Source organism: Vicugna pacos, chromosome 10 (assembly GCF_048564905.1).
Source record: "Vicugna pacos chromosome 10, VicPac4, whole genome shotgun sequence".
NCBI classification, from domain to species: domain Eukaryota; kingdom Metazoa; phylum Chordata; class Mammalia; order Artiodactyla; family Camelidae; genus Vicugna; species Vicugna pacos.
The window spans coordinates 49,258,900-49,285,746 of record NC_132996.1 but is presented as its reverse complement, the minus strand read 5'-3'; the positions used below and the strand labels follow the sequence as shown (position 1 = coordinate 49,285,746).

Genomic DNA, 26,847 nt, shown 5'->3' with positions numbered 1-26,847 from the left:
ACCATTTTTCTCTAGACTCTACATAGCAACAGTAAAAAATGATAATTAACCCTATTATACGGAATCTTCATCAAAAAATCAACATTTCCTGTGACAGTGTTCAATGTATTATTTTCTTTAAATCTATTTTTTAAACTTTAAAATAACAAATTTGAGACTTATTTTGAAAAATACTTTTATGTTAAAATAAGAGAATTAAATTCTTCTAAAACATTTGTAATATAAAAATGAACTGAGATGTTTCATTAGTTGATAAATTTTGGTAAGAATGAAAATACTAAAAGTAAATCTTTGATATCTGACAATTGTGGTATATATGAGAACATCTGAGAAAGCATAAATATTTTTAAAAATGACTTTATGGTTTTTAACCACGTGGTGAAACTAATCTATACTTAACAATAATCTATAATGATAGAAAATGTCTACCAAACATTTTTTGTGTAAAAAAAGTTCTGTAGTATTAAAAGAAATCCTAATGAAAATTAGAAAAATTAGAGAGAAACAGAGACAGAGAAAGAGAGAGAAAGGAATATCTCTTCTGCTACAGGCATAGTTTAAGTCTAGTTTTACAAATAAAAGGACCTCCCTAACATATGGAGTAGTTGCCATGTCCTCCCAGGGCTGGACTGTAGCTATGTTCACCTCAGGCTCGTCAACAAGAGGTGAACTGTCAAATATAATTCCAGTCATAGGATGGTTTGGTTGAGACAGATTAGTGGTATGCAATCATGATAGATAGTTTATCCTAGCTCCAAACTGCCGCTTGGGAAATCTTGAACTCAAATGAACAGAGACTCAGTCATTATTAGTGTCAAAAAGGTATACAGAGACAAAATTTGGTTGGCAGCATGAAAGATGAATCAAGGCGAGAAAGTGACCAACTGCATGTTCAAAATCGAAACTGAGAGGCACACTACAGTTTGGAAAAATTTTAAATACCAGGATAGTCATATATTATTAATTGTTCATTGATCAGTATTTCAAATGTATTTCTCTAAAGTAAAATATTTTTTAGAAAGACAATATAAATGATGTGTATTATCTTATTCAGAAATCTTTATTCTCAAGGTGACACAGAATAGAGTCCCCTCATATATAATAAGAGCAAAATATTTTTTAAAAATTTGTTATTTTTAGTATCTTTCCTTCACTTGGATATCCCAGGAAAAAAGAGACTTTTTAAAGAGAAAAATTAGTTTTGTGGAGATATTTTAACATTTGATGACTTTCTTAGGAAGAAAGGTTATAATGAGCATAAACTTAAAATGTGGAAGAATTTAACTAAAGAAACCTCCAAATATTTTCTAAACACTGGAAAATATATATTTGTAAATTATAAAATACATTATTCTGTTAGCAAACACAAACTTTGGTATCTTTAAATCATATCCTCCCCCAACCAAATATCCACAAAAAGAATGTCCTCAAGTGTCACTGCCTGAAGTGATATGCTCTGACAAATCCAACAGCTCTTTCTGTGTCATTCCTAATGCACTTGTCACTCAGTATTATCCATCCTCATTAATGACAATGGGAAAGTTTATCTTGGGAACACGTTTTAAATCATCTACTCTTTACAATGGGACCATGAAATCTCTTACAAAACATGAGGCGGGAACTACTCTGACAACAAAACCCCTTCCTGGCAGCTTTATTCTTAATTCCTGTTCAAGGAGTAATCTGTTTATTATAAAATCATACAGAACAATATATTAAACAGAATTTGAAACAAGAATAGCTAGTGTGATTTTCAAGCTTACAAGTATTTTTACAACATTTTTATTAGGCTGAAAACACTTAGTTGAGTCCTTTTTGTGTGGTTTCATGCACTCTTCTTTTCTATTCCACATTATAAACACCTTTGAAAAGGAGTTTTATTTTACCTAATTCTAAAATAATTTTTAAATGCCAAGGACACTAATCTTTATGTAATTATTTAAAAATAATATGCACTGACTTAAATAAAAGTAATTTTGAGTAAAACTGTTCTCAGGTTTAAATTTCTTAACTAAAATGCTGAAAGATTCTAACTCAAGTCTCTTACAACTGAAAAATAATTTTACCAGCTCCCAAATTACTTTTAATAATATATTTACATTTTAAGCTTCAATATGGTCTTATTTTTGTGCCTAAGAAATCCCTAGTTTTTAAAAAATAAAATGAAAAATAAGCAAGACTTCTTGATCTACAATGCCCATTTAAACTTACCATTTTAATTTGACTATCAGCTATATATACTAGGTAGTGTGAATAATGAACACCTATTTTTTTTTTGGTATACTTCTGCTGATAAAATCAATACTTGTTAGAAATATATCTGTATGCCTCATTATTCAGTCATCAAAAGTTTAATGCTATATTCTGACTGTGTGATAAAATAATCTTAAATAGATTATAATAATAAACTTGAAAGATCAAATTTAATGTTGATTTTATCATTTTAATCATCCACTTAAAGAAAGCCCATTTGTGAATTCAAACATGCTACAAGTAAAAGCAAGTTTTAATATTTAAATTGTATAAAACTGTAATTTAGCCTTTTTACTTCTGAATTCAAGACTACTACTTAAAAATTTCTAATGATGCTTAATTTTTTTAAAAAAGCTTCCTTTAAAGGATGTTGTGAAAATTATATGGGCTTCATATTTCAGATTCTAAGTTAAATATACAATAAACAACACAAAATGATTAATTTAATTGATATAAAAGAAATAAAAATCTAAGGAAAACCAAGAAGATATTCACATATTATTATAACTATTCCTCATATACTAGGTGTTTATTATGAATAGAATAATATATACAAAATAGCAAGTTATATGTGGCTTCAGAAAGCAGAATTAGTACTAATGGGTGGGAAGTGGTTTTAGCATCTGAAAGAATCTTCTAGCAACTGTTGCTGGTAGAAACTGAAACAAGGTGCCTCTAAAAAAGTGTGACCCACATGATTACAGAGAGGCTAGGTGGGAAAATACGGGCACACAATAAAAAGCTGACTTTGAAGCATATAAAGCTCCCTTCCAATTTTAGCCTTTTAAGAAATTTATGTATTTTCTCAAAGAGATGATCGCATTAATTCTAAAAGTGCAAACTGCACACCAGATGACTGTGTGAATTCTTTATTACTCAAAGGGAGCTTAACATTAAGACTACAAATCATACCCCCAATCGACAATTCTCTCAACAAATTTTCTTTAAAGTATGCAGCCTTCTAAAGTAGGGGTTCTTCTCTATACCAAACTTTCTCTGTAAATGACCAGATAGTAAATATTTTTGATCTTGTATGCCATAAGATCTCAGCTTAGTGGTACAGTGGAAAAACAGCTACAGACAATACATAAACGAAAAGGCCTGGCTATGTTCCAATAAATGTTTATTTAAAAAAAACAGTGGGGCTGGATTTGGCCCACAGGCCATGGTTCGCTAACTTCATGCTTTAAAGCATCAGGGGCATAGTTGGTTTCATATTGCCTTTTACTAACTTAATTTTATATGGACCAAAGCATGAGAACCTTTCCAATAAAATGATGGAAATGTTATAATATTTGAATGCTAAGGCAAAGAAATGGCCTATATTTATGGCACTATGAAAAGTAGATCACATTTCCAAAATATGTATCCTTTTTGTTTCTTGACTGAATTACACATTAAGTCAATAGGACACATGAAGGAAATGCATTCTGTTATAAGTTATGCACTGTAAAGCTTTTCTTCTGAATGTATAGTTGTCCTTAAATTTCTATCTGGACCACAATGGTTTCCCAGGAGAAAATTCTTAAGAAGCCAAACTAAAGAACTAGATTGGTACTTAACAGCTCCATGTGCACAAGAGGTCAATGGATGATTCTTCAATAATGAGAGTTATAAATTCTGTTATTATGGAAGTGATACTAGTCTTTTTACTACTAAGGTGTATTTACATACGAATTGCAGAATATCTAAAATGCTGTATTCAAATTCCACTGTACATAATTGTTTCATCCTTAATTTATAAGTCTCACAAATCTTTTATAATATTCTCTGTTAAAAGCCAGGAAAACACAGAGGCAATAAAATCAGCTCTACTGGCCAGAGAAGACCAGACATACTAACAATCACTAGGTCAAAAGGGGGTTAGAATGTACAGGTCTTTAAACCCAGGAATTAGGACTGATTCCTCTCAGCTCTGGGCGACTTTTTACAAATCTAGTCTGAATCTAACAGTTCTCTTAAGGAGCCAGATTGGAAAACTCTTACTGACATTTATGGAATGTTGATTATCATACATGGAAAATTTATTATCAAATATTTTAAGATGAAGCATTCAAAATAACTTTCAAATGGCAATAAAATGACAATAATGAAATCATGATTCAAACAGAAGACCACTTTCTGTTAACTAATAATTGTATCTTTTCTCATTTTCTATCTAGTATTTTTTAGGAATAGAGTTCTACTTTCTTTCAGCAATAATGGTCCATTATATTATCAGCTGATTTTTTGAAGGTTATTTTACTTAGGCAGAACCTTAGACATAATACTAAGCATTTATTTTCTAGCATTATCTGGCTATTCTGTATCGTCTGAAATGGTGAGATTTTATGGTTACACCTTCTAATTTTTTGAGCACTGTCAAGAGGACATTGACTCATTCAGTCACACATTCAATATTTTTTGAGCACCTACATGATCAGGCATTGAACTAGGAAAAGGGATACCACAATGAATAAAACAGACACAAGTTTAAAGCACTTAGGTCCCTAAATGAACCACATGTCCCTGAAGCTTCAATGCTTTATAAACAAAGCTTAAGCAGGTGTTTCCACCGTGCTAAAGAACTATGGCAGCAAAAACAAACCAAACAGTGCAGAATGGATATTCAGGAACTAAATAACAAGCAGAGAATGATTACTTGGATCAAGGTTATTCTTCACCATTTACTTCATGATTGGTCTTAATGAGTGGCCTTGGTATTTTTACAGAACGATCAGACCTACAGGTTTTTAAAGGCTAACTTACTATTATTCATTTGATTCTTGATTCAAATCCATTGTTAAATTACTTTTGTTTGACCCAGAAAATTTAATTTGGGATTGACTACAAATTTAATTTTTTCCCCATTTTTGACAGTACAACAGCAACCAGAAGGAAAATTAGAGGTGTATAATTGTGTGTCTAAATCACCAAATTCAGAGGGAAGAATCTAGAAAGTTGCTGGTTAAATTTATTTCAGTAGAATATTTTTACTAATTTGACATTATTCTGAGAACAGAAAAAGATGTATAGCTCATATGTTTATATATAAAACATGTAAAATGTTAAGTATATTAAAATTATTATAATGTACAAAATACTTTCTTTTCATCATTACTTTTATTTTATCCTAAAGTCTTAATTTATTGAAAAATCAGATGACTAAATTCATTTAGTATAGATTATTATTAGTATGTTTTCTGTACCACCATTTTTTTCCCTAAGAGCTTGGAAAGACTATGAGAGATAACTAAAATAAATCAATCTAGTTGGATTCCTTTTTCATACTTATCCCTGACAAGTCTGAACTTCAATATAGAAAAAATGGAGTATGCATTCTTAGCCATTTTGAAACAAGTTAGTTAGCTTTATGGTAAAGGCCATTTGAACACTACCACTGTGCTGTGTTTTTCTGTATCAGGACATGATCCATATATTTAATCAAACAAAAAAAAAGTGCATGTGTGTGCGCAGTTTTCTTTAAAAACTGTAGTTACATGTTCTAATAATTTTCTATAATTATGTCAAGAATAAAGCACTAGTGCGTTTGGTTTTGCTCAACATTTTAGCAATTGTTTGCAAAAATATTAATAAACTAGTATTGTGTTAGTTTTTTCCTTTGCCCACTGAATACAAGATAAGTTGACTCATTTATTTACAGGCTCAACAAGGGCAATCCATTTCATGCTATAGCAATGACCCTTCACAAAGATCTTGTAAATGAGCAGCCTATTACAATATGTACAAGTGACCTTTAATTGCACCAAGAGGCTTTTGTTAAAAGCTTTTTCAGTGCTACACCATAGCTACAGTATAAGTTGGTAAAATATTTCTTAGGTTATTGAGCAAGAATATCAACCAAAAAAAGCTCCACATCAAAATATGTAAATAAAAAGGTTTGAGGCATTTAACTAAGTCTACACTAAAATAATGCCTTTAAATAACTACTGATCATAAAGACAAGCTATTTTTTCTAATCATACAAGAATTAAACATTTAGAACATTCATAAACAATTCATTAAGTTCTTAAAATCTAAACAAATACAACTTTTTTTAAAATAATAGCCTTTGAAAATAAAAAGTTAAACTTGATACTAGCTTCATTTTAAAACAAAATATTAATTTTTAGTAAAAGATACCTCTTCTCTCTTTTAACTAAATGACTATACAATTAAAATGTTTACTAATTTGAAATGTTTATACCTAACAAAACATACTAAATACATTCCAAGTGTTATTTATATTAGGTAATGATATTTAAAACAAAATCTTCAGTAGAGGATAGGGTCAGACGTTTCAACTGATTTACTCAGAAATATGGGAATGACTGCAATATATTTTTGACACTCTTACAAAAAGTTGCAACCAAATACTCAATTTCATTAAACCCTTCATATTGGGTATCTTATTTCTGGAAGGCTCATGCCAAAATGATTTCATTTGATTTGCTACAACAATGGTGGGTTGACTTGACAGCACCTGACAAAACAGTTCAGTGAACTTCACTGTACCAGATACAAAGAACCTGCACTGGCTACTCTAGGAAATGTCCACTGTGGCACAGAGTCATGACAATAATAACTGTGACAAAATTTTAACTTTCATTTAAATAAGAGAACTGCTTTACTAGTTGTGTGGACAAAGTCATTCACGTTATACCCCAGTTTCTCTTAATTATTTATTATGGTCCCCCAAATCCTACCTTTTAAAAACAAATAATTTATATTTGATCTCATATTTCCTTAATGAGGAACACAATTTCTTATTATTAAACTGTAGAAACTCTAAAAATAATATTAATCTGTAAAAGAGGAAAATATTTTGTGACCATAAGATTTCTTTAATTTTGCTTAAAGATGGTATTCAAAGAATTTCCAATAAATAAAACATCTCCAATAGAAAAAAATAGGTTTTAGTATGAATGGATCATATCTAGATTAGAACTGGTTGTAATAAAAGCAGAGGCAAAATTAGAAATTAGAGATTTTTCAAAAATTTTTTTGAAAAATTGTATTGGGTAAGCTCTTACTATATTATAAGTAGTATACATCTTAATTATTTCAGGATAGTTTTTGATGCTCCAAAGATGATACATTAAAATAATTTGGAAAGATATAAAATATAATATAAAACATGGTAACTATCTATGAACAAACTACTATTTGCAAAAGTACCTGAATGATGTCAATTATTCCCTAATGGAAAAAGGTACCTGAATGTAGAACTTAAATGATTACAATAATAATATGCTATAATTAAGTTTGGGATCCTTTGAACCATATCAGTATAGTTGACTGGAATAAGGGAACCAGATTTCTTTGTATAGAATACTCTCCCTACCTTATGTAGCTAAGATCTAGAAATCCCACAAAAGTGAATAGTGTTTTATAAAATGGCTTTGTATTTTTTTTACAAAATAACTTTTCTATTAAAAACACCTACCGTATTACAGAAATAAGTAACAAATAAGGAAAGAACAATCTTGCCACCCTAATGTGTGTATATATATAACATTATATACATACACACAAGTAGCAAAATATTATATAAGGGAGAAGCTATGATAAATCTAATCTGAGTTTTATAATGTATTTTATGAAAATAGACTAGAAATGCCTGCTAGGAACAAAAGAATTTTTAACTTGAAGGTTTAAAGATTATATATAAATATGCATGTATACATACATATGTACACACATACTTGTGTGTACCCATACATATATGCATACACTGACATACATACTGCCTTTTTTTAAGGTGTTCTTTTTTATTGAGGCAGAGGCTTTCTGGCTTATGTACTGAAGATGAGATGGCAGTACATCTTGGGGCGTGGCGAGTAGTTAGCGGTTAAGAGCACAGGCTTTGGAATAAAACAGACAAATTTAAGTGTCATATCTGTCAGTTATTAACTCTGAGACTTTGGGTAAGTTAAGTGGCTTGATCTCTCTGAACCTTAGGTTTCCTCGTTTGTGAAGTGTAGGTAATAATGGTATATGGCACTGTGAGATCTATGAGGTAATGCCTTTAAAGCACATGTAGTAGTCTCGGGGCCCACTCAATTAAACTTTCAATTTTTGTAATTAATAATAACTAGCAGAACTCCTGAACATGTTAACTTTCCAGTGTGATTCTGCACATGGAGTCAGAAGATGTGAATTTAGCCCTGTCTACAACCACAGCTCTATGACTTTCAGATGGTTATATAACTCCTTATATTTTCTTATTAAAACGTGTAATAATACCTATGGCAAGGATTCCTGGGAGGATCAAATAAGGATTAAATATGGTCATGTAAGGGAAAGCTCCTAAAATGATGCCTAGAACAAATGAGAGACTCAATATCTGTTTTTAAAGAAAGTTATGATATACACAAATTACTTTAAAAATAATACCTTAACAATTTCACAAATATTTATGCAATGCCTATTGTACATGCTCAGGATTCAGCTGCAAACAAGAGAGAGTATGTCCCTATTCTTGTGAAGCTGACAATAGGTAAGGTTGAGTAAGGCTGCAAAATACACAATTTAACTGATCAACAACTGTAGTAACATGTAAGTGTTACACTGAGAATTACAACAGGGTGCACCATAGAGGGTACTGAGTGAACACTTAAGATAGGCCACTTAGGGAAGATTTCTCTAAGAAGGAGACTAAGATATCTGATCTATAATCCAATGACAAAGAAAAAAGCCATAAAAGGATTGGAGGAATGAACATTATGGACATTTGCTGTGAAAAGGCACTGAAGAAGGACTAAAGATGTTTTCAGTATACAGGTATCCCCAAAGCTAATTATATTGATCACAAAGCCATATTTATCAAGCTCTGCTATGTATTTCTTACTCTTCCGAGTACCTTGGAGGATGTTATTAGTAAAATATATGTTCTTACCTTTCTTACCTTCTAGGAACTTAAAAATGCATTTAGCTGATGAAATGGGACAGCCATGATTTGTCATCATTTTTGTTTTCTCTTTTTCAATCTCCCTTAAACACTATAAATAACACATTGTGGGAGGAAGTGTTTCAGGGAGTAACATGTAAACTGGGTGATTCTGCTATAGCAGTTCTATAAAGGCTTAAAAGAATCCTTGAAGTATTGCAATGTAATCTTCTTGGAGCCATATCATAGAACACATACAGAAATGTTTGTATCTGCAAAATTTAGGAAGGAGGAGAAAGGATTTTTTTCTCTTTGCACCCTCAGGTGAATGCTAAATCTGTATCACCCTGGTCTCAAAGGTGAGATTACTACACTATGGGTACCACAGAATCTTTAGGAGACACTGATGGACTGAAGACTATTTGGCAAGATTTTAAGTATTTGACTTTTGCTTTTTGTAACTATCTTGCTATTCAAATATAGGCTTTCTGAGAAAGAAAAATACCATACGATACCACTTATATGTGGGATCTAAAAAAAAAAGGACAGATTTATTTACAAAATGGAAACAGACTGACAGACATAGAAAACAGACTTATGGTTACCAGGGATGGAAGGGTGAGGAGAAGGGCTAAACTGGGAATTTGAGATTTGCAGATACGAAGTACTATATATAAAATAGATAAACAGCAAGTTTATACTGGATAGAACAGGGAACTATATTCAATATCTTGTAGTAACTTACAGTTAAAAACAATATGACAACAAATATATGTATGTTCCTATATGACTGAAATATTGTGCTGTACACCAGAAACTGACACAACATTGTAATACTTCAATAAAAATGTATTTCAAAAAAACAAATGTAAGCTTTCCTTAAATTTCCTAAGTAAAATGTAGTACAAATTAGTATAAAAAATAGTGCAATGTGAAATATTAGACCTTCAGTTTAATTTTTTTTTTTTAATGGAGGTACTGGGGATTGAACCCAGGACCTTGTGCATGCTAAGCAGGCACTCTACCACTGAGCTATTACCCTCCCCACTAGACCTTAAGTTCAATTTATATAATGATCATTTTTATACAAAAATGATTCACACACGGTCAAGGTGTCGTAAGATATTCAAAAATACCTCTCAAAGAAATAGAACTTATTTGATGTAATGAATTAGAAGTTTAATAACCTAGGTGTTGCCGACCATACAGAAACTTGAAGATACTTAAGAGCCAAACATGAATTTACTTTTCCTTGACAAATGAAGCAATGATGTTCTGCCAGCCAAACTCACAGGAAGCATGCAAAATGAACACAAAAGCAAACAGGCCTTATGCTGCCTAAGGGAAAGTCAGCAAGATGGCAGCTTCAATCATTTGGAATAATACTAAAGCAGCCTTAGGCTTTTCTCAGAATGGAAACATGTCACTATCACTGCAATATTCCAACAAATCAGAATGCAGAGAAAAGAACACTTATGCAATCATGTCCTGGAAGGGCACTTCACTCAACATTTAAGTGGAAAATAATTATAAAGAAATTTCAGAAAAATTGTCAGTGAACATAAATGACTCAGGGAAAAATGTTTTTTTCTTTCAACGCGCTTAATAGATTTTTAAAAAGCTTACCACTTAGAAACAATTTCCTTTTACATTTTCCTTAAGGAATTATTAATGTAAAGACAAATTTTTATGAGGCATAAGTGAAAAGTTTGGGATTCAGGCTGCCAGTAAGAAATATTCATTTCCCCCCCTAATACAGTACTATTACTTTGGAAGTTTGATCAAAGAGAATAAGCTTTCACAACATTTATATAGGAAGTTAAAAAATACTTCAAATATTTTGGGAACTTACCTAATCAGTATACTTTTAGTATGTGTCTAGTCATGTAGCCATCTTTGGTCAATCATCAAAAAATCAAAGGCAAATTGGCATGACTCAACCCTAACTTTAATACCGCATGATTGTGTCGTGTAAGCTTGTTTTGTGTGAGAGCTGCTGTGGTTTTAGCAGAGAGATTAACAACCGGACCTAAGCTGGCCTCCAAACCTTGCCCTGCTGATGCCTCAAGCTCTTTGAAGTCTGACCATCATACCTGGCAAAACAACAGTGGGAACTAGGATGGTGTCAGATCTAATCAAATTGTTCGCTGCAGCACAGCTAACTATGGGGTTCACTAATTGGCCCAATTGCGGATTATACCTTTTGCTACAGATTCAGGACAATAATTTAGTTAAATGATGTTTTTTTTTTCCCCTTATCTCTTCTAATTAAGATTCCAAAGTGGGAAGAAATAGGATTAGACAGAGTCTCAAAACTGTGTTCCCTTTAAGGTGGTATGCACTTTTGATAGGCTCACTATGACATGTGAAATACATAGAGCATAGTAGTAACCCAGCTTCTGGAGATTCCGTGAAACCTCTGTGACATTACTGCACATCTACATGACTGGGGAACTGAAGTGTAGAGACAGGGATGGTAATATAATTAATATATTAAAATGTGAACAGTAGAAAATGACATTTCTATTGTTGAAGAATAATAATTTGGGTTTACTTTTGACAAATGCTTTTATCTATATGAATAGATGCTGATGTTCCACTTTGGTTCTCTTTTGCTAACTGCAGTATATCTGGGAATTGAAATATCAACCAATATTTGTGGAGGGCACTGTGACCAGAAAAGCTGTATGTGGACTATATGATTCATGATACTACAACTTAACAATGCTCCTATTCAGATATTTATGTTTCCAGTATTTTATTTTAGTGACATAACTGTGAACTGATAAATAACTATCCCTTCCCTTTACCTCTAGGTATAGTAAACACATAGTCACCTTTCTACTTCTCATTTAAAAACTAGAAAGGCTATTAAAAAAAGGATGAGAGTAAGAAAACCTACGACCAAAAATATCATGCAAAACTCTAAATTGTCCAACACTGTCACTGATTGACCCACCAGTAGTTTGCAAAAGTTTATGCTTTTCCTATATGTAAAAATTTCAAATAATTCTACTGAATGACATCTAGTATACTGTAGCATTATTACAAAGCTAATTTATACCCATGGCATTTACTGTTCTGGTCTTAATACTTAAGAATTAATCTACTAGGTGCATAAAAATAATAGTTTATAAGTACTGGTTGATCCAGTGAGAAAAAGTTCTTGGCGATGAGAGAGATACTGAGGTCCTGTATTCTGAATTAGGCAAAGTATGGCAAGACAACCTTGAGCAAACTTGATTTACTTTGATTTTCTAAACTCTCAATATTCATTTAGTGTACAAGACCCACACAGGTATAATATTTATGATAATCAGTATTTTTGGACCAATTAAAGCCTACCTAAGTGTTGTTTATTCTTACACTGAAAATTTGCAGTAAACAAGTGAATGTATTTCATAGATCTCAATATACCTCAGTAATAATACTTTCTAACTTGAACACAGAAACACTGAATCTTAGAGCTGGAAAACTATTCCAACACCAAAGCAGAAATCCTGTTTGTAATAACTTTAATAGAGTTTGTACCTAATGTAATAACACATTATTATCATTTATATTAGAAAACTAGATTACCAGAATGTTGATATGATCAAGCTAAATAATACAAAGTCAAAACAGCACAGTAATATTAAATGCAAGTAAAAATGCTGCTCTTATGATGTCATTAAATTAAACACAGCCATATTTCAAATCCTACCAAATCTCTTATATGTTATAATTACATCATAATCACTAATATAAAGGAAAAACTGGTTAATGATGATAACAAATTACAGGAGCAAAAGTTACAGAAACTGAAAAAAATACAAATCTAAGTAGTTATTTTAGCTTGGAAGTGAAGCTATATAACCTAATTATGCATCGTATAGAACTTAACTGAGAAGGCAGAGTTTATAGGTCACTTGACCAGTGGAATTTACGTAATATTTACAGCTGTAGTATTTTGACTATTCTTCAAACTCCATAATTTATTTACACTACATATATTTCATCGAAGATTTTATGTTTACTAAGTCTATGACTCTGAGTTCTGGGATAAACACAAAAATGAAAAAGACACAGTTTCTGTCTACTGAATCTATTATTATACCTTAAGAATGTATTTTGTTATAAAATATTTAATCACTATAAAGAAAACATAAATAAGCCAATATAGTGCCTGGGACCCAATAAAGACTTAATAAATGCTTGTTACGACTGAAAGGAAGTTACATGGTAAGATCAAGAAATAAGTAGTATATTATGATTAATAAAACATGATAAAGAAACTATGTACAGTTTACAAGGATTATCATCTTTCAAAGAATTGAAAAGCCATTTCTTTCAACTTGAAGCCATACAGAATCAACTTTGAAGCTTCTGTGTTACTTATTCAGGCTATATGCCAGAATTTTATTGTCATTATTGCAGATATGATTCTTTATGGCTTTTGTAGAGTGGCTAATTTATACAGCTTTGTAATTGAGGAATACTAGGGATTGGTACAAATTTACTGTGATTAGATAAATACTTCTACTTGAATCTGGACAATACCAATAGACACTCCGAGAAGGAACAAATACTCTTTTGCCTTCTCCAAAGCACTCGAAGAAATAGGAGACTACACAAAGAAATTAGAGACTACCTCTACCTGTTAGAGGTCCCACACGGCTATTAGGAAAAACATACTCAGTTTTCATACGTTAAAAGGGCAATGATTTAATAACGCAAAGAAAAGGGTGGCTAAAAATAGAGATGAGGGGTTTTGCTTGTTTCTTTTGCCCCTTGTTTTCGACCATGCCACCTTTTGAGACCATGAGACTCACAGTAAGGTCCAACATGTAACAAATCTACCCGCATGGAATCAGAAAAGTTATTTCTGCTTTATCTGCTAAACCACCTTTCTGTTCTGAATGTAAGACAGATTCAATGTCTGGTATATTATAGCTTCAGACTTTATTTAGACTAGTATAGTGTACATTTTATTCTTTTTTAAATACTAGGACAGTTTTAAAAAAACATTTATTTGTTGTGCATATTGAAACATTGCCACTTGATAAAGGAAACCTCTTGTTTCCAGTGTCCATAACATATCACCAGAGACTTGCTCTTGGTTTCAATATGCATTTTATAATGTGCAATGGTATATTTAAAGCACTTATCTTTTGTCAACTACATGATTTTATCCTGTTATAATTATACGTATATGTATTTCTGTTAGGTTTGATTAATTTATATTTCTTCTAATCACCAAATTGAATGTTATGGCATAAGTAAATGAGTTATTTAGAATATGTTTCACCTACTATTTCTACACATATACATTATTTAAAGTACTGATTAGGTTATAAGCCAAAAAGGTAAAGGATTGATCAAATTAAATATTAATTTTTTTTTTTAAAAAAAAACCAGCTCCTTGAGTTTTGCATTCAAATACTGCTTCCAAGCCATAGGGTGATCAATTATAATGGTTCTCTTAGTTAAGAATAGTGGGAAGAAGAGAGGAAATGGAACAGAAACCTAGCTCTTCCATCAGCCTCACTGGAAAATGCAGTCCCCATTAAAGGAAAGCTCCCACTTGACATGATGTAAGTTCTTTATTTCTACATCCTCACCCCCAAAATAGGACCCTGTGTGTGTGTGTGTGTGAGAGAGAGAGAGAGAGAAAGAGAGACAGAGAGAGAGAGAGAGAGAGAGAGAGAGAGAGAGAGAGAGAGAATAAACATGATTCACACCACTGTGCTACCTTCTTCTCTGCGTGCACTATGGTTTTCACTAGAAAATCTCCTTGCTTCATTTGTATGGTGATAGACATGATATCTTAGACCTGGTTGTGGAAATATTCATCTAGGGAGAAGGTGCCAGATGGAGGGAAAAAACCCTATATCTTTTATTTAATATACAAATTCAACTTAAAAGAAAATGACAAGGTCTGCCTTCCTTGTGACGCTAACAACTATAACTTTATTCCTCTAAGAGTTTTAAGCAATATAATGGTACATTGCTCAATATTCTATTAGGAAAACTGAAACAATGTTTGAACAATTAACAGTGTTGGGTTCCATTTCAATGGTTCCTTTTGAGAACTACGGCAAATTAGCTCAAGAATCACTATTTCTATACTCTCCTTCTTTTGGCTTTAAGTGGCTTTTGAAGGGAGTCTCCCCAGATGAGAAACTTCTAACACTCCTGCAGAGATGACCTGCTTGAAGAACTGGCTGCCTGATTAACTATTAACTGCTCTCAATAGGATTAGATAATTAAGGACATTGATGACCATTAATTAGGAGGAGGGCACATTAATTTGTCACTGGATAGGGCCCTTACAATGATTTATAGGTTAGTGCTACTTGCAAATGTGAAGGGAAAGAGAAAAAGAGAGAGAACCATTAAGTTATCTTATCAAGTGGCCAGCTAAAGAGGCCAGAGGGTCAAAAAAGGGCCAGAGTGGTCACTTAAGGGTGAAGTCCCAAACACCAAAGCAGTGCCAAGCCACATTGACCATCATTTGGTGATGAAGTTAAAAATATGCTAATTTATTGGTGGCAATTCTCTCTTTTTATGGTTTCAAGCAGTTAAGACAAGTGGCCTGCTTAAGAGCTTTTCATTTGAAAAGAGATTAAACAAAATGGTTTGTCAAGGCTGCTTGGCTGTTTTATGTCTTTGTTAAAAAAAAATTGCACTGACTATACTGATAACTATCACATCACCCAAAAGCCATCTCTCTCCGAGCATTTATTTCGTTAATAAATACATCAACTTTAATTGCTTAATAGTGCTATGTTCATTTGCTCTTTAGCAAGATTAAGTGGAAATAAATCTTTTGTATTTCTACTTTCTGTCACTATTGCTGGCATAAAGGTCACACAAAGAAATAAGATTTTGTAAAAAATTTACTTAAAGGCACTGATATAAATTATACTTTGTTTCATTCAGCACTGAAAGCAATAAGGTGATTGCACTGATAGTGAAGAAAACTGCTTTTAGAATGTAGATAAGGGTCTTCTTTTCTTAACCATACACAATTGTGGGTAGCATTCGCATACCATGCAGAAATAAGCACAGCTCATTAACATTTAATTAAATATGCGTTTGAAAGCCTTGGACATATGCACATCATAATTATCACGTAAGTTTGGAGCTTACTTTTAACAGACATTTAAGACAAACTCATTTTTGCCATAATCTAACGATATACCATTAAAATACAAGACAAAAAGGGATAGTTAAAAAAAATTATTCTATTACACCAAAGGAACTTAAAAATATTTAGCATGAAATCTCTCTTAAGAATTTCATAAAAGTAAAATAAAAAATAGAAAGAGGTATTATTTACCTTAAGACTGTGAACTAAAACATAAAAATTCTCTCTTACCTCAATGGTGAATAGTTTCCTTTTTAATTTAAAAGCTAAGTCTTTGACATCTGATACATCACAGATCAAGTTATTAAGCCGAGGAATCTGCCGTATATGAATCAAACCTTGTGGAAAGGAAATCAGAATAAAAACATTAAAAAAACGCTGTCACTGGATGCATAAATTAGAGAGTCTTACAGCAGAATTCCGTAAATTTACACACAAGCATCCTCCCCCTTTTAAAACTGGAGCTTACTACCAGGAGCAATGAAGCAAATGGTGTGATTATACTCAAGTAATCAAGCAGAATAAGATAAACAGAAATCCTTGTGCGAGGAAAACTAATTGCACTTTGGTACAGAAGTACAGATGTAAAGAGGGATCTTAATACTTGTCAAAACTACAGCCGGTTTGTGTGTGATTTTCTCTTGTATTTACAGTAAGCAAATATGGCTATCACCTTGCATGCTGCCCACGGCACCACTGAGTGATCTTTATTTTATTAAATGCACCAGTAAGCAGCCAGCAAAACAAGGCTTACGGGTTACTGATAACCAGTGAAGCACTAATGAAAAGTATTTCATTTTGTACCTTATTAATGACTTGAACAAACCATTGAAGAAAACTACATTTCAGAGCACACTCTGGGATCAAACATTAACCCCTATGCCATCCCAAGACACTCATTTCTGCAGCACGTTAGACCTTTATGTAGCTGTTATAAGCTTTGTAACAGTGCTAGGTAAACCGTGAGCTTTGGCCTCTTGTCAGTAGAAACACTTGCTAATTTTTTCTGACAAGGGCACTGGATGGCTTTTGTGCAGCTTAATGCAGTTTCTGACTAAACTAGGGGTCATCTGCCACAGATGAAGACATGGAAGATTCTTCAGTGTGTTTCTCTGCCTGACTCAGCCCATATTAAAAATCGCCATCCCAAAGACATTTGATCCCTCAACCAGGGGGAAGAAGGCAAATCGAGATGTGAACAAATTAGATAAATCTTATTTACAGATTGTTTCTCTAGTATATAGCTTGTGTGTGTGTGTGTGTGTTTGGATGCTTAGAAGTGTATTACTATTTGTTAGCTTAAAAGGGTCAACCTCCAAGTACCTTTCAAAATAGCCTCTTCAAAAATAATTCACTAAAATATCTGACTTCATTTTTAAACTTAAGAAAATGTAAAAGGTGTTATTAAGAAGACAGCTTGTACATACAAATTAAAAATATCTCATACAGAGCTATTAAGAAAAATATAGTAGAAGTAATCACACCATACTTTCATTTACATGTTTCTCATTTTAACCTTGCGATGCTTGTTTAGCTATTTAAAGCAGGAGGCCTTATAGAGTGCGTCAGTGATTCATCAGGCCCTTCTTATTAACAGAAACTTTACTCGTCATCAGAACCACCCACTAATCTGTGGGAAATAAATTTATCAATCCAGAGATTTCAGCACAAAAAAATCATAGTTTTTTACCCCTTGAAATGTTTTAATCAAAATAATATGCTTTTAGAATATAAAATAGAACTCTACTATCTTTATAAGGACATAATACTAACAAATGATACTCAATAGTTTATAAAGGTAATGATTAACTTGGGTTGTTTTAAAAGAAAATGCAAATAATAAATTAAAGAAATAGTTTATCTGGTTATAAGATATCATAAGTCCTGGAGACGTAATGTACAGCATGGTGACTCTGGTTAATAATTCTGTATTGTATATTTGAAAGTTGCTAAGAGAGTAAATCTTAAACATTCTCACCAATAGAAAAAAAAATTGTAACTGTGTAGTGATAGATATTAATTAAATTATGGCAATAATTTCTTAATATACACATATATCAGATCATTATGTTGTACACCTAAAATGAACATGATGCTATATGTCAATTATATGTCGACACAAATTTTAGAAAAAGAAAAAAACCCAGTATAATCTTAATAGCTCTTTCTATCAAAGCAACAATAATATATTAAATGAATTATATATAGGGTTACTCTGGGCATATACCACATGCACACTTATGCAATGAGCATGAGGGAAATTATTTTATGAAGCTTGTGTTCACAGCTTCTATTTTCTACCTTTCTAAAAAATACTTGATTGTTAGATCATGCTGGTTTACTATTTTTTTTAAAGGTCTTATGCCAACTCTTCAAAGCACTGGAGGTTATCACATAAGTATTATATAATCTTTTTTTTGGTACACTTTAGAAATCACCATAGTCCTACAACCACACTCTTACAGAATCTTGTAGCAGGCTTCAAATAAGCTATTCAGTCTGCAGACTAGAAGTTTCCATAGAAGTATAGTAGTTCCACAAGAATGATATCAATAATTAATATTTACTCAGAATAAGCAAATAAGTAAAAGTTTATTATTCACCACAATCTATATTCATTCAGAGCTAAGATACGCATAACTACTAAACTTACCCTATTGCAACAGTTCTATGTAGGAACTTTTATTTAAAAAAATCCCTAAATTAACCAAATGACTAAAATACTGTTAAAGTCTTCAAAAAATACAAGTAAAATGTCTGATTAACTGATCTGTGTTTATACTACAGTGGCAATATTTTAAAGTTTGCTAATAACTCTAACAACAAAATGGGCAAAGTCCAAATATAATAAAAGATGTCCATTTTCTGAAAATGTGATTGACTAGGACTTTTAAAATATGATGCAATGTGAATTTTGTTTATCATACAGCTAAGCTTTGTAAAGTATAAACCACTATACATAGCTATTATTATTAGAAGTAATATAATATTTATTTCTAACACGGTTGATAAGTATGAATGAGTTCACAGCAACTTTAGGCCACTCTGGCAAAATGTACATCTGACTGAGCCATGCTTTAGTACTTGGGTTTGACATCTTTCAAATAGTTACTATAGTGTGTAATCTTAATGTAGTCTGGTGACAAGCTGCCACTAAAGATTGGCCTGGAAGGAAAAACATTTAACAGACACATTATACAATAAAATCCATGCTACGTGACAGCAGATACTATGACTGAATAAGATTCTTCCAGGCAACCAGAACATGCTCTTTTCATTATGAAGGTGCTGCTTACCATGAAAATCCTTATATAATGGGTTGGTTTCTTTCTCAGAGCCAATAAATGATTCCAGACCAACTACTATATCTGACAAGTTTCTAACACGAGCAATAATTGCTTTATTCTGTAAAACAAGGAAACAAAACACTCATGTTAAATTTATAAGTATGCCGTCTAGACAATGCCATTACGCCAACTCAGTGACAAATTGTAGAGAAGATAGACCATCAACATGGAGAAATAACTGAAAAGTTAAAGCTACGACAGGCGGAAAACTGGATGCAAAAATATGCCCTTAATTGAGAATTCCAGCCCGTATAGGTACCCTATTCTAATCTGAAGAGTGAAGGGGTCATGTCTTAGTTTTTACAGAAAATTTTTCTCTTAAGGGGCAAGGCCACCTTTATCTTCATACACTTATTTTTCAAATTACTTTACCCACTGCCCACTGGAAAATCAGACAAACATCAGGATTCAGAAGCAGTATGTAGTACGGTGTAACGTGTGAGGCAAGGTCCCATTATCATCTGTCAACTGGGACTAGGTCCCAGCCCTGTAACAGCTGAGGTCCTCTGCATCAGATCAGAAACATGGAAGAGGACAGCTAAGAGGCTGCAGGATGGCTAGCTTTGGAGTCTCCTGTTCTCTTTCCAGATGCTGCTATTTGGCTCTGGGATAACAATAAAGGCAAAGAAAAGATGGTAGATGACTAGCACTAGACTAGTAGCCTACCCTTTCCTTCCCAACACAACTGAACCTGAACCAAAAATATGGCTGAACAGTACATTATAAAAAGTATCACATTTTAAGTAGCCAAAGTTCTAAAATATCCAGGTTTCATAATCATTAAAAATATAATCACTTAATACCCTGTAGGTTTTCTTGAATTTTATTTAATAAAAATTGAGTATTCCTTACAACCCCTGACAGGGTGTAGGTCAGAAAACTCTTTTATATGCTATAACATCTTACAAAAATGTTTGATCTGAAGATTTAGATAAGTTGAAAAAATTTATAAAATTTTATAATTTTGAAACTCCTGATTTAGACATTGGTAATGTCTACCATTTAAAAACTAATCTTTAAAAAAGGATGGGAAAATAAGACTGTCAAGAAAATTTAGTCTGATGCTGTATCCCCTGTTAAGGAAAATCCAAATACAATCAGTAAGTTCACTTTCTGAGAATGTGACTGACCATTGAGCTTACTGGTATTCCTGTTTCTGAAGTCCTCTTTTAAAGACTGAATAAGAACGAAAAATATAAGAGGACTGGTCAATGTTACCTGACTTGGTCTGAAATACATAGTAACCTCTGTCACTAAGCATTACGCTGAGATGACTGGTTAACTCACATCCAGGGCAGTTTTGAAACTCCTCTATAAGTAGAAATGTGTGTTATAAAAAGAATGTTTCAGCCTTTGAAAGGCTCTTAAAAGGAGCCAGTAAAAATAATTATCATTAATTGTCTTTAATATTTTAAATCACGTGGGTACCAAGTAAAGAAAAACAAACATGATTTGAAAATGCCTATTTTTTTTTCCAAAGCAATTTTTCATTCAGTGGTGAGAAAATAATTCAGATTGATTCCTTACTTTCAGTTCTATGCCACAGGGGATGGTCCTACTCCAGGAATAACAGGGGTTTCGGAGGCCATAAACACGTTCCTCTCAATATTTCTTTAGCCAAAGACCATTTTATCAAACTCATCCAGGTTGGGTTACAGCCAGTTATTCTTCACCCAAACAAAAATGTCTGCCAGACATTCCAACAGCTGGGAGACAGTTCACAATGAGTCAACTTGAAAATGATTCATTGTGCTGAGTACTGAACAATGTTGGGGTGGGGGTGGGGTATGGCTGAGTTGGGTGTAGAGGGTGAGAACAAGTGGGAGATGAAGAATAACCATGTGGTTCTCCCATTAAGAAGAATCTTAGATAACAACCAGCAGACTTTTATTTCATTTTTAGGATAAACTCAACTGGGAAGAGTACTCCTGGCATGGACCTCAGATGAACAAGCACTTATAAAGGCTACTGACAATATTTCTTAATCAAAAAGGTCAGATTTCCTTTTATCTATAAATAGAAGACTAAGCCTTTGTATCTAAATATCTGAATCTAAAATTATAGAAGTCAATTTTTGCTAGAACTCAACTATTCAGGATTTCAGTGATATAAACTAGGGCTTTCTCAATAAGATGAATAATAGAAATTGTAAGATTTAAGGAGGGAGTTAGTCTTCCATTCTATTGATATATAACCAAGGTCCTGCATATTTAAATGGTCAACTTGACATTTGTTTATTTCATAGAGTGTTTTTTTCCCTTAATTTAACCTTAAAATTTACTAATAAACCACTTAACACCCTGTAATATTTATCTACATTATGTGTTTTTAAGGTAATTTGTGAGAGATTAAAAAAAATTTGTGAGAGATTAAAAAAGTTACCCATTTTGCAGAGGGAAACTAATGAATTATAAATATAAAAGATACAGACAGCCTGGATCTAAAAATTTCAGAAACTGATTCATATATTTCATTTATTGTATTTCTAAGTTTCATAAGTTTACATTGGTTATTTATTACAAACTAAATTCTACTTTAAAAGCTTTCATGAAGTATTAGAACAAGAATAAACTTTTAATTATTACCATAAAATAAGTTACATTCAACAGTGACCTTATTGCTTTTGCAGTAAGCACAGCAATTGTGGAAAATAGTTTATGAAATGTAGCAAACCAGATTAATTGTGAAAGTTGTATAGATATCTGAAAAGTGTCTATAAAGTAAAGAGCACAGGAAATTATATAAGAATAACATCTAAGTTTCTGAATGAGATAAACTTTATCTTAATTATAAACACAATCAGTCTTAGTTATTTGTAGGAGCATAAAAGATACTTGGGCATATACGTACTTTTTTAAAAAGTTCAATGAGTGTTACAGATTACTTCTACACCTCCAAGATTCATAGGGAGTATGGTATATTGATATAATCATATCTTTAAACCACTCTTGTCAAAAGGTCTTTCAAATTTTAATATTAATACTAAATGGTCTTTTAGATAAAGGTGAATTTACTTAAAAGAATTTAAAATTAACAGCTTAAAAAAACTCCTTAAAAGCGTAACAATCACAATTCACCCTAAGAGGAATACACTATGGACAATAAATTGTCTGCAGTGTTCAGAAAGCTTTAGCACAACGATTTTAGCAGCGACTCTGAAACTGGAACTTCTGTATTCTCATCTTAACAGATTCGAAGTGTTTTATAAGTCAAGATGTGAAACCTCTTTGGTCTACAGTATACGTATGTAGTTAGAAATGGAGAAGTAAAGGTATTTGTGTTTCTATTACTTAGACAAAAATTTTGAATAATTTTTGTGGTTATTTTGAAGTTGTTACATTATAGTTGCCAATAAGGAACATTTGAAAACATTCAGGATTTACTAGTAGGGTAAATTAATGGTTATACCGCATGCATGGCATAATGACATCACCCAAATGTGTATAATGATACCGCCACCCCTTCCTTCTTGCCCATCTGGATGTGAAAATCTAGGATGACTCAAAAATCTTTCTTATACTAGACAAATCTCCCTTTAGTCCTGGGTGAAAGTTGTCAGCTCTGGATAGTAGCCAAGACATGACTAGGAGAGAAGCCAGAAGAGAAGAGAGCCAGTGTCCAGGAGTTTTAAGAATTAGCTGGCAGTCTCAAATAGCATTGTATTAAGTTATAGAAAAGGTTGTTAAAACTTTCTGTTGCAGTGTAATTTCTTAATTACTTAAAATTTAAATTATGTCAAATGCTGTTGTAAATAAAAAAGGCAGATTCTCCAGTTGACTACCTTCTTACTCCAATTTTAATTTCACAAAAAACTTCAGAGTTTTTGTTTTGATTGTTCCTTGCTTGGTTTCACAGAATGTTTACTTTTATAGAAAGGTAGCCTCTTTTTATCAGGCTACGCCAAATCCATTAAATAGATTTCTAATGAAGGAAGATTAATTTAATGCTCTTTTGTAATTTGAAGCTCATAAAGCCAAAATTATGAACTTTGTTAAGAGATAAAAATTCAACTACTGCCATATAGAGCTACCTCCATTTTCTAATAAAAACAGTTGAGACATCAGAATACATCAAACCCTGAATGTTTCCTTATTTTCTTGGACCTAATTATCTCAACAATAGAAAAGATACAGTTTGTAACAATGTAAAATACAGTTCTAAGGAAAGATTTTAACAAAAGAATTAAAAAGTAATTAACCAATCACTTAATTATCAAGAAGCTTGAAATGAATAAACCAACGGACATAAAGCACTTATGCAATGCCTCAAATCAGAGTAAATTCTTGGGTTACTCAAATAAGAAAGATAGCAAACACAACATGAAGGGTACAGCTCCAGGCACACACAGCACACTTGGGACTACAACAGCACAAAAACACTAGTAAGTTAATACTGCAAAGTTACAGAAGTATTTAAGTTACTTTATGCTTGACCCTACTATGTGATACAATGTGTGTCTCTGTGGCAGGGAGGGAATCCCCACAAGAAAAGCAAGAATTCTATTTAACAGTTCAGGTTATAATAACCTTTTCTGAGGAATGATATGCATAGAAACATAAACATACTAGAACTTTTGACTTTTCTTTGTCACATAATAAAAAAAAAAAAAAACTTGAATGAAAGGATAAATCTAGGAATATTTATTGAGGTATTTGTTTTTCCATGCTTGTTAAGTTCTCCATTCTATAGAAATTGAGACTATGAAATAAATAAAATTAAAAGTTATACAGTTTGTAACTTTTTATATGCTTTCCTCAGAGTTGCCACTTACTTCTGTGGATTAGATTTGTACTTTATTAGGAATTGATAGTGGGGAAATAATTATATTCATAATTATTTTGAGTTTAAGAAAGAATATAATTTTAGCAAAATTATATTAATAAATTTTAATAATAATGTTAATACCTTAATGAAGGTATTAGATTAAATCTTCCCACATTTAACACTAAACTTTATTCAAAGTCAAACACAATTAATTTTAAAATATGGAGTAACTTTTGTAAATTAAAAAAATTCTAACTGCAACACTCTCTTGGTAACATCATATACTGATAGTCATGTAGGGAACTCATAAAAGAAACATATTTTGGTTCCCTTCTCTAATGCTTATTAAAACATATTCACAAAGAAGCTAATGGTAAATATATTTATCTCAAGGCCAAAAGAAATTGCTCAGTAAGTTGCTAAATTTTACTCGGATTAAGCAATGGAGTCATTTTTTGTGTGTGTTTTCTATCTGATCATATACTTAGTATTCTAATAATGGTATGAAAATGTTGATTCCTTAAAATTGAAGTATCTTTTTTTTAAGAACACATGATGTTATTTTCAGAAATATTATTTATATTTACACTGGTCTCAAATACTATATGCTTTGTAGAACAGTTGTTTACATCAGTTTTCTTTTTCAGTAGGTTACTCTATGAAACATTTTTAAAAACCTACGTATTCTGAAAAGTCTTATAAATGAAGTGAACAAAACACTGTAACAAATAGGCTTGACAGAATGGCACAATATTCAAAATTAATTTTAGGCATTTTTCATAAACTATACAACATTTAGCTTCATATTATAGAAAATATTCACATGGAAATTTGCTTATATTTTTAAATCTTTTATGGGTAACTTCCTAAATCAGAAATTTGTTGTTCACTACTTTATACATGAAATCCTTAAAACGCAATTCGCAGATGTCCAAAAGCTCACACCCTGCCTGGAAAAACAACTGCTAATATCCAAATACCAAACAGAGCATCCAGCTGATGTTTGTGATGCAGTGGTAGGTTAAAGATACTAAAGTTTAAAATCAGCTTAGAATAATCCCATATTGAGTATAAAATTATAGCCTGTCATCAGGAACAGGCTGGCAGAGCCAGGTCCAGATGGGAGACTGGCTGGGAAAAAAGCTGAGGCAGGTGGGAAAATGATGGGAACCTGACGGAAGACAGGACTACTCCCTCTGCTGGCAAGGTTCTCACCTGCTTGAATTTTTAACTAATGACTAGCTTTCCTTTAATTATTTAAGATATAACCAATAAATTATGTAAGGTGCTCCTTTTTCAGTTGGCTGTTCTGTGTTTGAGCATTTTCAGATTCATGGTATCCTATTTTTCACCAGATTAATTTCTCAGAGATATAAGGATCCAGTGTTTCACCAGGAGGTCCAATTATTTATCTTGTAATTTAATTGCAGCATAAGCAAATGTAGCATTGCTTTTAAAATATTAGGTCTTTAAAATTTTTAAATGCCTTTGACTTATGTTTTCTGTTATATACACTTTCTTGAAGAAAAAAATTTCATGGGCTACAGACCTCACAATCTCTTTCTCAGGCTCTGCATAATGCCCTGTAATGAAATAATATAGAAATGAACCATATAAATCAACTATACAGGGAACAAGGAAACAGCATGTCACAGCAAAACAGCATAGATGTACAGCGCCAAACCTATCTGATAATCTAATGATCTGAGTTTACAGATATTATGTACTAATATGTAAGAAATTAAGAACTAATGTTTACACAAAAATTTTGTTAAATTTTACAGAAAAATTATTCAATATTTGATTTTCAATGTAAGTTAATAGCTGCAGCAAAAACATTTAGTAAAAATCTGTTCTAAGATTTTGGCCTACAACCAGAAGCTCCCAGAACAGGAGGGATCAGCTTTTTCACCCACTGTTCTCATCTGAATCCTGGCTTAAAAGCTATTCCAGCTCCCAGCTTTCCAGAAGGCTCCATCCCAGGAATCCCTGCCTGCCATTTGGTTTGCTGATTTTAATCTCTCAGGACTTTCTTACAGTGGCTCTGCTATGCTGAACTGGCACTTGCTTCTAGAAGTGAGTTATTATTAAACCTGTAGGTCAATTGTGGCACTAACAACTCTTTGGAAGCTTTCAGCCACACTGTACAATTTGCTAGTCTAATTAAATATTAATTCTAAGTGTTACATTTTGTGGCTAAGAGCTTTTATTTTCCATCATCAGCTTGGAAGAGAAAGAGGTTACAAGGCTAATTTAATCTCTCCCCCTGTCCTCCCCAACATTAAAGATTAACTGCATAGGGTGAGAAAACACTATTAAAGAAGCAGGAACTCTCAACATAGTAATAATAATGTGATTAATAGCAAAGGGCTAAAACATACCGTTAGGATATAATATATGACCTAGTACTTATACAGCTTTAAATTACAATTAGTTACAAGCACGTTTTGTCTCAATATTAGGAAATAAGTATCACTCTCTTTCGA

At 32.2% G+C, this 26,847-nt stretch overlaps 1 protein-coding gene across 4 annotated transcripts in view; it reads right to left on the bottom strand.

Annotated features, from left to right (window-relative positions):
• ELP4 (elongator acetyltransferase complex subunit 4) overlaps positions 1–26,847 on the bottom strand; it is a 217,019-nt gene that overhangs the window by 103,278 nt on the left and 86,894 nt on the right. For all 4 annotated transcript variants that reach the window (XR_012076653.1, XR_012076652.1, XR_012076654.1 and 1 more), the window contains exons 8-9: positions 19,547–19,655; positions 16,482–16,588 (exon numbers count right to left, since the gene is read on the bottom strand). Coding sequence is in view for 1 of the 4 variants with exons in the window: in XM_031681066.2 (XP_031536926.1) it covers positions 16,482–16,588; positions 19,547–19,655 (216 nt within the window). In the remaining 3 variants the exon portion in view is untranslated. The remainder of the gene's footprint in view (positions 1–16,481; positions 16,589–19,546; positions 19,656–26,847) is intronic.